Source organism: Triturus cristatus, chromosome 6 (assembly GCF_964204655.1).
Source record: "Triturus cristatus chromosome 6, aTriCri1.1, whole genome shotgun sequence".
Taxonomy (NCBI): Eukaryota; Metazoa; Chordata; class Amphibia; order Caudata; family Salamandridae; genus Triturus; species Triturus cristatus.
The window spans coordinates 1,311,589,610-1,311,605,010 of NC_140589.1; the positions used below are offsets into that span (position 1 = coordinate 1,311,589,610).

A 15,401-nucleotide genomic window follows, 5' to 3' on the forward strand; every position below is an offset into this window, starting at 1 on the left:
ATATGAGAGGGTCTTATTGGCATCAAAATTATGGTTAGTGCTCTGAAAGACTAAAATAAGGACATATTTTCTGAGTTTTCAAATAGCGAGAAAGCACTTTTAAATTATTTGTTACCTTTATGTTTTTTTATCCAGTTGACCACTTGATTAAATGTTGCACTTAGGGGAGAGGATGTGGTGTTACTTCCAGAACTGCAGACTTTGCAACTGGGGAACCAGGTTGGAGTTTCTGCTTCAGCTCGACATTCTGTGATTCTGGTCAAATCACTTAGTCTCCCCACTTAGTTTTGCACACTTCTGTCATTGGGCTATATTTGGGCTACATCTGGGTGATTTTGGGCTACATTTGGGCTCTTTTGTCTCCGGTGGCCATCTTGGGAGATTTATTTGTTATGAAGTTTCCTAATTTCCTCATGTACTGCAGTCTCCTCAGTAGGAAATGCTTTCAGTTTTTTACTTTGATTCCATCATGAAGGTATTCAGATATGTCACACATTTGCCATAAATTCTGAATGTTAGCACTCTAGTTGCTCATTAGATCACTGTAGTAAAACTACTGTTCACCATGGAAGTCTGCTCCTGGTATTAAAAGTGCATGTTTCAGTCTGCATGTCAGAATTTTTTAATGAAATAGAAGAGGATTTGAGAAGTCACTCAAAATGTGCCCTCATTTTCTTTCTTCAGCATTAATCATAATTTCTATGGCAAAATGAACTCCCTCATTGTGTTCCTTTTTAAATTAAATGTTTTAAGTGTTACCAGTTTATTCCAATCAAGATGGCTTCAGGTGTGCCATACTTTTGTCATAATGAAGACAGTAAGCGCTCTAGTTGTTTTTAAGAACACTCTGGGACATTCTGTCATTGGGATATACTTGGGCTACATCTGGGTGATATTTGGGCTACATTTGGGCTCTTTTGTCTCTGGTGGCCATCTTGGCAGACTTATTTGTTATGAAGTTTCCTAATTTCCTCATTTACTGCAGTCTCCTCAGTAGGAAATACTTTCAGTTTTTTACTTTGATTCCAAAGGCATTCAGATGTGTCACACATTTGCCATAAATTCAGAATGTTAGCACTCTTTTTGCTCATTAGATCACTGTAGTAAAGCTACTGCTCACCAGGGAAAACTGCTGCTGCTATTGAAAGTGCATGTTTCAGTCTGCATGTCAGAATTTTTTAATGAAATAGAAGAGGATTTGAGAAGTCACTCAAAATATGCCCTATTTTTTCTTTCTGCAGCACTAATCATACTTTTTATGGAAAAATGAACCCCCTCATTTTGTTCCTTTTTAAATTAAATGTTTTGAGAGTTACCACTTTAATCCAAGCAAGATGGCTTCAGGTGTGCCATACGTTTATCATAAGTAGGACTGTTAGCGCTCTAGTTGTTCTTTGGAACACTCTGGGAAGCTGCAGTAGAACACAAAGGAATCAACTGACAGTCTCTGCCCTTGTTGGATGTACATGTTTTACTGAGAATGTCAGACTTCATTCTCACATGACTGAGAAAGATAATGTGAATTTACAGAAAATAAGCTCTCAGTTTAGCTTATAGATCACCTTCCAAACCTCTGTGGGAAAAGCATGAGTAAATGTTTTTCTCTCAATCATGATATCCCAGCATAAGGCTTTTTCACATGGTGAAATCACCTTAGAACATACCACAATTCCTAAACTGAGTATGGTACCATCAACAAATGATTTATAATGTAACTAAAGTCTTAAAACCTTCTATTAACTGCAATGCTTTTTAATGAGGTGCTATCATGTATATTGGTCCCAAGATGGCTGCCAACACTTCTTGGATGAAGTGCTGACAGCCAATCAGATCTCAGGATGAGATGTGTGGTTAGGCTCCGCCCACATATATATATGATTTTACTTTTGATTTTCTCAGGAACTACTGAACAGATTGACACCAGACCTGCAAAAGGCACATCCCTGACCTGAGGACTACCTCTCTGCCAAATTTCAAGTAATTCTGTTCAGCCGTTCGGGCTGTACCTTGGACTAAAGGTCCCTATGGAAAATTGCATGGGGAAAACGCGTTTTGGGACCCCCCTTTTTTCTCAGCCCCCGCTTGACGAATCCCCCCGAGACTTTCAGGGTAGGAGCGGAGCGGAGCGCCCCACCTATTTTGAAAATTTCGCGAGGATTCGTCAACCGGCGCCAAAGTTATTCCAAATAGAATGTTGCGGATTTCCTATGGAAACACGGTCCTAACTATAACTATCTACTGGCGACCGCCAGTAGATTATATATATATATATATATATATATATATGCACCGTGACCGCGGGATATTGGAGATTGAGTGTCACGACCCACTGGGATTACTTCGCCGTGGTCTGACAGACGGCTGAGATAACTTCGAGCCCGGTAAGGTGCCGCTGGCACGTACACTCCATTTATTCTCCGCGATATTCACTGAACGAGGGGGAGAGAGGGCACGAACATTTTAGTTGTGTACACAACTATCGAAAGAACTTGTATGATGTTCTGCGAAACGGAACGCAGAGAAGCGGCTGCAAGCATTTTCAAAAAGCAAAATGGAACAAACAGAAATGCTAGAAGTAATAACGGAACGCCTGTAACGCCAAATCTTGCCTCTAAATTCACCAATCTAGAGCGTCTCTATGAGCGAGAGATCCGGAAGTGGTGGGAGGCCACCTCCCTGCAGAATTACTTGGAGGTAGACAGGGTTCCGAGAGGCCTTCGAATCTATACAGTACCGGCCTATGGAAACCCGGACCCGTTGTTGTTGGATGCATGGGCGGAACATACGGCCAAATCCTGCAAGGGGATGCTGGAAATACTTGTACGGTTCGCATGGAGCGACCGAGAGAAGGCCCTAATATTAATTAAAGAACTAGAGGATGATTTACTCAAGGAAGAAGACCAAACCAACGTGGAAACGAAACGTGAACAAATGAAAAAAAGATTGAAAACATATGAACAGAAAATCAAGCAGCGTAAAGAAGAAAAGTTCGACCGGGACGAAAGAGACTATAGTCAAGGCAGAATACTAACATTTGCCAAGAAATATGATAACCCAAGGAGAGAACTACGACAAAAACCTAATCAACCGTTGACAGTGGCCCCAGACACTTCAGAATCGGAGGTGACAGGAGATGAATCCTCCAATGAAGATGTAGCGAGTGGGATGCCAATTGATGCACCTCCTTTTCACGAGGAGTTTCGACTCATCAGAAAACAGCAATTACAGGGAGGCAGAGGCAAGCCTCCAGAACAGGCAGCAAGAGGAAGACGAGGCGGGGGGTGGGGGTCAAAAAATTCGAAGGCTCTCCACCCATGACCCGCAGCAGGAAATATTTCAACAAACGGAAGTAAATGAACAAAATTTGACGATAATCAATTTGACCCCCAGAGTGTTAACCAAGGAAGAGGAATCGGTTCTGAAACTTGGTCTCTCGTTTTGTCCGCAGAGGAGTATCGAATTTACCCAGACCAGGATTGACCTGTTTAAATTTACTCGTAAGCTGAAGCTTCATAAGTACTTTAAAATGAAACCTTCCATTAGGCCAAGTACGAATCCCAGTCAGAGAACCACTGCACCTGATGCTTTAACTGGCAGAGACATTATAACTTTGCAAGCATTGGAAAATTTGAGAAATGAAACAACTGAGAATGAGAATATTGATATCAATCCTACACAACTCATGGCCCACTATGAAATACAACAAAGTGGAGGTTTGAGTCCGTTCAAACCAGCATCGGTATTCCTACCTCAAATGGCTAATGATTCAATCGATACATTCTCTGATGCTGTGATCAAAGACCTTACTCGCTTACGCCAAGACAAAAAGTACATAAAGAACACCACGAACTTCTCGAAAAAGCAACAGAAGGTGTTGGAGAATCTATCCAAAGACACTTCTCTGGTTTGCAAACCATCAGACAAAGGAGGCAATATAGTTCTACTGACTAAAACCCAGTATGAAATGGAAGCCTTTCATCAATTGAACAACTCAGTTTGTTATGAAAGAACTAGTACACAGATGTATAATCAGAGTATCACTGATTATCATGAGTTGATTTCCTCTTGGTACAAAAAGAATAAATTAAATCTAGAGGAACACCTGTTTTTGAGATGTTTAAATCCTATTATTCCCACCTTCTACTACCTGCCTAAGGTGCATAAGGACATCAAGAACCCTCCAGGGAGACCTATTATTGCCTCCCAAGGCAGTCTTACTGAACACCTTTCTATGTATGTTGACTTCTTTATTTCCCAACATGTGGTTACATTGAAATCATATTTGAGAGATACGAAAGATTTTTTAACACACATTGATGAAATTGAATGGCAACCTAGTTACTGTCTTATGGTTCTTGATATAACAAGTCTCTACACATGCATTGCGCACACTGATGGTTTAGAAGCTATACGCTTCTTTTTAGAGACTCGTGAACTGAGATATTATGAACATAACAAGATGATTTTGGAATTTGTCAATTTTTGCCTAACTCACAACATTTTTTTGTTCCAAAACCAGATGTTTAGACAGATGTTGGGGACCGCCATGGGAACCTGCTTCGCCCCCAGCTACGCGAACTTGTTCGTTGGCTGGTGGGAGGAGCGGGTGGCCTGGGCGGAGCCTAATGCATTTTGGAACTTGAGGATAAAGGCTTGGTACCGCTATATTGATGATTTGTTCATTATATTCGATGGCCCACCTGACTTGGCTGAATCATATATTGAGGTTTTAAACTGTAACAATGTGAATCTGAAATTTTCAGGTGAAGTGAGCACCAAGGAGGTAAATTATTTGGACCTTACTGTTTATGTAAACAATGGACAACTACAAACTAAACTCTATCGGAAAAGTACCGCAGGGAATTCCACCCTTTTTGCCACTAGTAGCCATCCCAAAAAATTGGTTGAAAGTATTCCATATGGGGAGCTACTTAGGCTGAAAAGGAACAACACCAACCATATGGAATTTGAAAAGGCAGCAGCACTGAGCTTGAAACGCTTTAGAGTGAGAGGCTATAGCGAAGCGGTTTTGGGTAGTGCCCTAGATAGAGTTAAAAAAATCCCGAGGAAAGATCTTCTCGTAGAGAAAGCGGTCAATAAGTCCAAAAATGGTGCTTTCCGCCTGATTACAACTTTCTCTGAAAATGCCGATCAATTGAAGAGGATATTACGTAAGAATTGGCATATCCTCCTCACTGATCACATCATTAAAGAGGACTTACCAACTAATCCTCTAGTCACGTTCAGGAAAGCTAGATCACTTAGAGATCATTTGGTCCATAGCTATCATGACGTGGAACCCACTAGGACATCTTTTAAAACACTTAACGGTTTTTTTCCCTGTGGTAAGTGCAAAGCCTGTAAGAAGAGCAAACGCACTTTAACGTATGATGTACCTGGGCTTATCACACCCAAAAAGATCACCAAGTTCCTCACATGTACTACTCCCTATGCTATATATTGTCTAGTGTGCCCTTGTGGGCTCCGTTATATCGGGAGCACTATTCATCCGGCTAAGATTCGGATTCTCGAACACATGAGGGCAATTAATAACGTAGACGAATCCTACCCAGTAGCGAGACACTATAATAAGATGCATCGCAACAACAAGGATCTTCTTTCTTACTTTTGCTTAGATCATGTACCACAAAGCCCTAGGGGTGGTGACAGGATACAGAAGCTCAGGCGTTTAGAATCACGCTATATTATTGACCTACAAAGTAAGAATCCGCAGGGCCTTAATAGTAGTGAAGAACTTGCTGTGCATCTAGGATGAAACGATTCACATTGTCATACTATGATGAATTTTCCCTCTGATTTCTCTATTTCTTGTATATAATCTGCATTTTTAGTACTGGACATTAACTGCACGACTTGTATATGTATATAAGGTGTGTCTTTATGAATATCATAGGAAGGATAATATGAGCCCATCTGTGGGCAGGATATACGTATGATTCCCCTATGTTGTTGTGTCCTTCATAGTTCTGGTGTATATTTTGAGACAGTACATGCATGCCCATCTGTGGGCTAAATCAAATCAATTATATATTGTGATAAGAATGTATTTACATATCTACATGAAATACTGGCAGAATTACTGCATTATTTCCTTTTCTTTGAGACATTCAAAGATGGCGCTATGATTTGTTGACAAACTAAGCTTAGTCTGTTTTCTGTCTCTACACCGGAAACATCGAAAATGCTTTTAAATGTGTAATGGCTGCCGCGTTTCATTGCAGAAATTGACGAAGGCTGAGTGCCGAAACGCGTCTTTGCCCAGGGTTCCAATAATAAATTCTTTTTGAACTCTCCCCCGTGAGTGCTGTCGTCCGTGATGGGTACGATTACCTAATGGAACTGGGAGCTTGATATATATATATATATATATATATATATATATATATATATATATATATATATATATATATATATATATATATATATATATTTATATTTATATATATATATATATCTACAGACTCTGCAGAAATGACAATGAGTATCCTGAAGAAGAATACTCCCACTGAGAACGACAGCCGGGGCCAGGAACAGGAGTACCTGAGCTCCGGCGCAGCAAGGAGCAGAGGGACTAGAGCCCCTGCCTGGAAAGTGCATAGGGAAAGAAGGGCACAAGGCAACGTGCAGCAGTGACGTGTCTGGCATAAACTCTACTGCCCATAAGCGAAAACCAGACAAGGTCTGAGCTGCGAAAGAAGACCTAAGCATGTCCCAACTCCAGAGAATGAGGTGTATACAATACCACATGAAGATAACGCAGACAAGACAGTGGGTTAAGGCGTACCGCAGGCCCGTGACTGTGAACATACCCAGTGCATACTCACAAATCGTGTCCGTATAGAACACGGAATGAAAACGCTCCGGAGCGGAACAGGACAACATGTCCACAAGGGACACTTGCTTACGTCTAAGACAGCCAATGTAGGCAAAAAGAGCACAGCGAAAAGGTGAAGAACACGCCGGGATGAGCCAAGTGTGGCAGAAAACCAAAATTACTCTGGAGCAGTCTGCCTCCATAGAGGAAGAAGAGAGCTACAGGCCAACCGTAGACCACAACTCATAAGCTCCAGGAGAGAGCCACGCCAATATTGCGGGTCTCACCAGAGGGGATGTCCTACAACAGTAGGAAGAGCGAAAAAGGGAGGAGCCTACAGTATGCACTATAGGACAATCCCCCAGAGGGAAAGAAAAAGCCATCCTAAGAAGTCTCCGCGGGAACCTTCAAAGCTTCATGTGCAAGGAAGAGCAGCTATACAATAGCCAACGAATACCCCACATAGGGTATGTCTTATCCCCGTAAAAAGCCAGGGGCACCTCGTGAGACTAGCTCGTAGACAGGGGACTCAAAAAGAAAAGCAGAAACATCTGGCTAGCTGTACCAAATATGGACAAAAATGGCTGATTAGCTGTACAGTCCGTCCGGGCAATAATGTCTTGAACCAATAGACGGATACCAGAAAAAACTGTGACAATACTCCAACCAAAGTAAAAGTCCAAAACAAGGACTAAAAACCACGGGATTTCTGGAAACTCAGACATGAGACGTTGGACCGCTGAGTAAGCATGACTCTCAAAAAGGGAGACCCCATCAAAGGGCAAATCCCGAAGAAGCTCCTGAACATTTGCAGGAAATCTGCCATTGTGCAGCCAGGCATGGCGAAGAAGAGCAGCTGACCGGGCCATAGCCCGACCCACAGAGTCAGTGGTGTCCATGGCTGACCGAATGGAAAACTGTGCCAGTTCCCGGCCATCATGAAGCAGCTGATCCAGGTCAGCCTGAGAGCCCTCCAGAAGAGATGGAAGGAGACGCTCGACCAAGTCCCGAAGGGCAAAAGTAGCCCGTGCAAACACACACGACGTGTTCAAAGACCGAAGGGCCGAGCTGGTGGACGCAAAGACATGGCAGCCAAAGCCTCAAACCAGCGAGACTCCATAGTGGGAGGGAGCACCGGAAGAGGGGTGGAGCATAGCGAAACAGAGGCTGCCTGGACTACCAGCCCTTGAGCCCTAGGATGGATGGACAAACAGAGAGGGTCATTTGGAGTCGGGCGATGACAATGTGCAATAGCACAACCCACATGGTCTCCCTATGAGGGTCTCACCCAAGTACAAAGAAGAATGTCATATAATGATCCCCGTGCTTAATTTGAGCTGGGGCTTTCCTGTGCTGAGCACCGACACTGAATTGGTTTCTGGTGCTCGGTACCGACACCTAATTGTCAATACCACACTTGGGGCAATCTGCCACAAGGTGGCGCTGCTCATGTAATTTAGAGATGAGCAGTATAACAATTGTTTAGGAAAACAATATGCATTAAAAAAATACTAATACCTGCCTCTCCAACCAGTCCTTTTGCTTTGGGGACCTGGAATAATCTAAACCGTTGCATTTACATGCAAGAGAGATGGTTAATAGTTGTTTTGGCAGTGATGACAGGGGCAATGGGTGGTGCAAGCTGTGGCCTCCTGGTTTAGAGCCCTGGCACTTAATATTTTACAAATTAAGCACTGGATTATCCACCAAAAGGCAGCAAGGATTCCACCTCCACGTCGCCCTGGTAGAGTAGATCCAACAAGGGATCAGAAGGCAGAGAGACTGATGGAGGCTGCATCTATAAGATATCCGCAGCTTTGCAAACTGCTCTTGCAAATGCTGCACTAGCCTCCGTAGCCATTCTGGGTGGTGACAATAAGCCATCTGTAGGGGACAGTTGTAGGCTAACCCGTCCACCAAAAGGCAGAGGCTCTGCAGCCCGAGGATGACCAAAAGCATGCCAGTGCCCCATGGGCACCTGCTCCGAGGAGCATCGAAACAACCCTGGGGGTGGGGAACCCTCAGGGGCCTCATCCTCCTCGACCAACAGAGGAACAGCAGGGGACAGCACCAGCGTCGACCGACGTCGAGACAGCATCGCATCGACGACCACCTAAGAGGACTCGTCCGCCCGGCGTATGACCGGCATCGACTCGACCTTCACCAAGATAGGAAACTGCGGTGAAGAACGGCATCGACTCGGAGTCTAGCTCCGCACTGCAGCCGCCTCCGGTGACAGCGCAGGGAGCCCCACAGGGCTGTGAGGTGGCGCCACAGAAGGTCCGTACATCTGACTGGGATGCCCCTCCAGACCATGTCCCAAAGTCGCAGCAACACCGAAACCAGAGTCAGTGTACTCGATCGGCGCTGAGGACGAACTCCCGATCTGTGCCCCTACCCCCTCTGTGACGCCCGAAGGCACACCAGGGAGACGAGGTGACCCAAAGATGGCCTGCAGAGCCCGAGAATAGGCTTCCATTGGGGATCTAGTCACCCCAACCACAGGAAATGGTGGGCAGGTGGGGGTCAACTCCTGGGGGCCAATGTCCAGTGAAGACTGGGAGCAGCGAGCCCCGTCATCACGTTTGTGGGAGGTCGATGTCCTCCCTGACTTCTTCCTGTGTTTACCTGCATCAGGCAAGCGATGTCCATGGGAACGTGACCTGTCCCGAACTAAAGCCCCAGTTCGAGAGGGAGACTGGCGACACGAGGACTCCAAACGAGACATCCCGGCGGACAGCAACTTCATCCGACGTTCCCACACGGACTTCAGCTTCAGCTGCCGGCAGGCATCGCACTCCTCTGAGTTGTGGTGCTCTCCCAAGCACCACATGCAGATCTCGTGTGGATCCGTTGCCGACATCTGCCGCGTACAGGTCTCACATGACTTGAAGCCCTCAGGCATCGCACACTGTTCCCGGAGGCTAAAAGACGTCGATAAGGCCAGAAAACAAAAACAGGCCAGAGGAACTGCTTCTCCTGGATCCGCGTTGTGACACAGAAAAGAAGGAAACTGACATCAGCGTGCTGGGTGCGACTCATTTGGCTCCATTGATGTCATATCCGTGGATGACGTCAGGATGGAGCCATGCAACGCAGTCCCCTGGCATGCACAGGAACTGCTGAAGATTCTCCGGATCCAGTCTGATGCCTGGGGATATTCAAAGTTAAGGAATCTGTGGCTAGATGTCTCAATCAGATTGAGATCACAATGCATTGATAAATTCCTTTCAGACTCAGAAAGAGGAGAGGAATTTCTCTTTCATGCCTCTGCCTGTTTGCAATTGGGAAAGTGTTACAAAACCACTTTTACACCACTGAAAGATTTCTGTGACTCGTGAAAGTGTTGTTGTGCACTGTGAAAGGTATCTTGAAGTTGTGAAGCCTGATTCACGGGCTTTAGGACTGCAAAACTTCCTTATAAATGACATCCACTTGAAATAGTACAATTTCTTGGCAACTGAGTAATTCCCACCATTGCTTGCACATTGCATCTGTGCACTCCCCACAAATATTGTCGTAGCAACGGTGTAATTGACTATGATCCTTCTATATCACATTTAGGGGGTCTCATTGGGGTTGAATCAATAAATACTTTCATGGTATCTGGCTAATACACTTAGGGCCATATCTACATAATTTAGGGATTGCAAGTTCCTAATTGTGAATCGCAATTAGGAAATTGCAATTTCTAGTGTACAAAAACGTAGAGATTGGAAACAGGGATTCCAGATGGGGTCCTAGAATGACCTACCTCATGAATATTAATGAGGTAGGTCACAGTTTGGCCCATCAGGAATTGCAGCTATTACTGGTAAGGTAGCCTGCTGGGCTTACCAGGCCTATGATTGCTTTTTAATCAAGCAATCTTTTGAAACATTTACGCTTCATTTTTTAAGAGTATGTATTTGTCCATGGGACCACTGACTGCTTTAAAAAAATATTTATATCAGATTTCACAATCTTTGCGAATGGTTTCACCACCCTTAAGGAATTAGTAAAAAATGTATGTTTTGAGACCGCAATTTGGTGGTAAAACGTTCATGCATACCACTTTAACAGGTAACCGAATTGCAAATGGACTTTTGAACATTTTGAAAACATTTTAGTGGTCACAAACAGCCCGATTCTGAGAATTGGGCCATTTGCAACCTCAACAAGGTTTTGATTTGAACTATCAAGTATTATTAGACAACTGGGTCATTCTCAATGATTCATTCTGAACTGCTCTGGGAGCAGACCTCACAATATTCTTCCTAGCAGTGAGTAAGGATCTACAATCTTGATTCACAAAGTTTTTGTCTCTGTGCAGTTGTGTCTTACTCCTGTCATAGATGTGAATTTGACAAGAATAACCAGCCTGAATCATTAAGCGTTTTGGTGAGGGGTGCTTCCTATCCCAGTCTTAGGGTTCACTTACTCATAGATTTTCAAGAGTTGGAAACTCTTTCTGAATCATAAAACTCTTTTTTGCACATACTCCTGAAATAAGACAACAGCTCACAAAAATACACTGTGAAACAGGTCCGGGTATTCAGGTGTAGTTCACATAGAAGACAGACGACACAACTACTTAGAGAAAAATCCTTTTGAAACGGGCCCTTAATACAGTACTCACACTTCAGAGTCTTCATTAACCTGGGAAACAGCCACTCAGACCTCATATAATTCACATACATTGACCCTACTTGTGCACAGAATTACTTACTATCCAGCTAAATAATCGATGAAACATTTTAGTTCACAGTCACCATCTCTTCCAAGCTCGTGCACAACCTCTCCATTTCAGTGAGTCATTTAAGCAACTTAAAACACCTACATCTGTGGTAGTTTACTAAACACAGAACCTAGTCAAAAATACATTTTAGAGTAACTAAAGTAGTTCTTCTGTGGCACTCTTTCACGTTCTCTTATATAGTTTTGTGAATTTTCCCCAAAACATATAAAATGAAATATATGGGAATATTCAACAAAAGAATAGGGAATGCCTTTGTGGCCACGAAATTCATGATATTTCCTATGCTGAGGGAGTTAACGCTGCCATTTACCATGCTTTAGCAGGTGGTAAATGGGAGCAATGGCTTCTACGTTGAACTGGTGTGCGGTTGAAATGACATAGATTAGGATGGGGAAGGGACGGTACAGAAGGCTAGTGGAAAAAGTGCCCATGCAGGGTAGAACTTTGGTCGAGCAGGGATGGAGATGGTGGCCTGTGTGAAGCAATTTTATTTGCTGGAATATCTGGCTGGTAAAATTAAGTCTGGTGTTTCTGCGTCCTGGAAAAACAGGGGTGGGACCACCGGGCCAGTCGTGAGTATGGAATACTACATCACTTTGCAATAAATTTGACACATACAAACATCCAACACACCACATTCCACAGAACTTTGTATCGATCTACAACACAGATGTGCTATATAGGTGACTATCACCATGCTCACTAGAGAACCTCTCACCATAATATACTGATACATCATATAGCTTATGTACCGCACTATATGATTCAAAAAGACATCTTAGACAGAACTCCTCATATATACACAATCTGGTATGCCATTGGGTTGACAATATATTTCCCCAATAGTACTTGCCACCCACAAAATGCCACACATGTATGTGTCAATGGAGCAGCAGCATTGTCTACAAGGTTAGATAATGTGTAAACAAGTGGTTCAAACCTCCAACTTACACATGACAACCGTTGCGGATCGGGAAGTGACCGACCCCAGGTCAGCGGTTCCAACCGCCTTATTTGGACGCGATGTGGTGCGGTCAGAAACATCCATGTTCCAATGGGAGCTTTGCGGCGGGTGGAAACCACCCGCAGTACAAACTACCATCGAAAAATGGAAATTTGTAAACATCCCTGCACTGTGTGGCAGGCACACAGTGCAGGGATGTTGAGGGGGGCAGGCGCAAATGCGGAGGCAAGCTCAATTTATCAGACATAGCCACCTATAGGAAAATAGAACTAGAAGGGCTTCTAGGATTAGGAGAACTTCATCCCAAACTGATTCAGACTCTGATGTATATGTATAGCTGTAGATGCAAAAAGCGCTAAGAAGCCCAATCAATAGCAGAACGCGTTCTACACAAAAAAATTAAGACAACCTGTGCAGCAAAAGTTTAAACGAAAAGCCAAACAATTATGAGCCACTACTGCTCCCGAGTTCCACGTGGTACAGCAGTAAACCAATTGCCATAGCATTGTCCTGCTAACTGAACACTGCTACGGTTGAGCCGGTACCTTGAGTAGTGCATGGCCTGGTGACCTGCAATGTGGAAGTAGAAGTCTGTGGTGTGCTTCATCTCATTGGTGTGGCCTGTTGTCTCAATCCAGTGCCCCAGCGGGTGGCAGTGTACTCCATCAACCAGGTTTTTCTCATTATAGACACTGCAGCGGTCATGGTGGGGCCCACTGCCTGCGAAGAAAACAAGAGGGCATTAACTGACCAAGTGACTTTTCATCTGAAAACTAGGAAAGGCCCTTTTTCGTCATTTACTTTTAAATCCAAATCAGAGAAGATTATTTCCAGTACCTGCCGTCGTTTTTATCGAGTATTACAATTAAAAAATCACTGTGTAAATGTAGCACAAATACATCATCTCGGCTGGGTACAGTCATCAATTAATGTCGTCTGTAATTGGAGTGCAGCTACTTTTATCTTCTGCGGATGTCAAGTCTATTCTTAAACAGGTTCATTTGTATCTTGAATGTATCTAGTTGTCAGAGCTGTAGCATTGTGAATTGATTTGCCGCCATTTTCAGATGCGTGTTAATTATAGAAATACATTCCCAACTGCTCTCTTTGGCCGATTATAGCTGAAAATCAAAGGTTCAGGACTTTAAAGCAGTGCAAGAGTAGCAAAAAATAGGAAATGTAATTGTGTTCGTTCTTAACACATAATTTATTATTACAAAGAGAAATGGAAAGCATAGTCAGAACTATAAACAGCCAAAGTCATCTGAGGAAGTGGCAGTAGGTGTCCTGCACTGGTTGAATATGAGGCAGTGTCCTGTGACCCCGGAAGTGGCTGGATTCTGCTGGGTACAGTCTGCTCTGGAGGTGACATTCCCAGAGTTTGGGTCTGGGCTCTGGTATACAGACTAAAGGAGCCCCAAACCGATTTTGGGAACAGGCGTTATAGCGCTACACTGATAGAAAGGGGAAAGGAAAGTTGGACAAAGCTTTCGGAAAGAGGTGTGCAAGAGAGAAGACAACGCAGGCCACTTTTCCTTGACTGAGACAAAAGAAATAATGCAGATTAAGACAATAAATCAAGATTGAGAAAATAAACACTCTAGCACAGCAGCAAAATGTAAATGGCTACTTACTAAGCTTCCTCATAGAGACAAAATTCGATTAGGCAACAAATGTACAGTGAAGTGGCCTTGTCTGGTAAACACTGCAGAACTTGTACCACGACGATTGTCATTACACATAGCGCACTTGGACAAAACATTTGAAAAAAATCTGCACTTTGGTACGTTTTATGTTCTTGGGTAATTGTGCACAGGGGAGTGGCCTCCATTGGTGCAACAGGTGCAGTGGCACCGTGGCCCAGAGGCCTAAGAGACACAATGAATCCTGCTCATTGCTGTATTTTTCAGTTCAAACATCAGCCAGGAGGCCCACTTTCTTTCTTGCACTAGGGCCCATGACACAGTGGCTACACGGCTAATTGTGCGATACTGACAGACCGTTGCTGAAGATAAAACATGATGAAGATGTTTACGCGCAGTAAGGGTGAAGTGAGGATGGATAAGGCAGGTTCCACGTGCATATTCATCGCGTCAGCTCTCTCTGCTGAAGGAACAGGCCTGCTTTGGCAGTGGTAAACGTTTTATTATCTATGGATCCATCGCCATGAGCAACAGTAAGCCAAAGGGTTTTGGCAGGATGAGGAAGATGCCGCACTTTAAAACAGCCACTGAGCTCAAAAAATGCCTTAAATGCAAGAATTTGGGACATCCAACCACACCAGTAGCTAATTCTACTTCGTATAAACAAAGAAAAAAAATGATCTTTAAGGACAAAAGTTCAAATAGAGTTAACTAACGATGCCCTCAGGTAGAAACCTCATAATTAATATTTCAGAGAGGCATTTTAACTGATCCATCCATTAGCACAAAAACCTATCTGACTCTTGAATGGCAGGCGGCCAATCTCCCAGGCAAATGTCCTCACAGTGTCTATCCTAAATAGAAGTTTGAAGCATAGTTTTTTTGGACACCCTAATCTTTATCACATTACCATCAAACATTTTCTATGAATGCGGCGGAGACGCTTTATGATATGTCTGGACCAGTTCCTAAATTCCTGGGCTCCTTCCCATCTATCACTGTGGTTGTTTCTAACGGGAGTCAAGAATGGCCCCCAACTTCAGGGGTGTAAATCTAGCAATGAAGTCTCGGTTAATGAGAGACTCCTTTAGGAAACACTAAACAGCACAAACAGGTTAGACTCTACTGTGCCCTGCATCTCCTCAGTGGGGGGTTGCTCTCTGATTATGTAAGGTAAGGTGGACATGAGTGATCGAACAATATCCCTGTTGCTGGTTTCTT

The 15,401-nt window shown here is 43.7% G+C and overlaps 1 protein-coding gene across 2 annotated transcripts in view; it reads right to left on the bottom strand.

The window, feature by feature from the left end:
• Positions 1-15,401, bottom strand: part of EPM2A (EPM2A glucan phosphatase, laforin) — an 893,901-nt gene that overhangs the window by 451,672 nt on the left and 426,828 nt on the right. For both annotated transcript variants that reach the window (XM_085612282.1, XM_085612281.1), the window contains exon 3: positions 13,083-13,257. In XM_085612282.1, the coding sequence (XP_085468408.1) occupies positions 13,083-13,257 (175 nt within the window). The remainder of the gene's footprint in view (positions 1-13,082; positions 13,258-15,401) is intronic.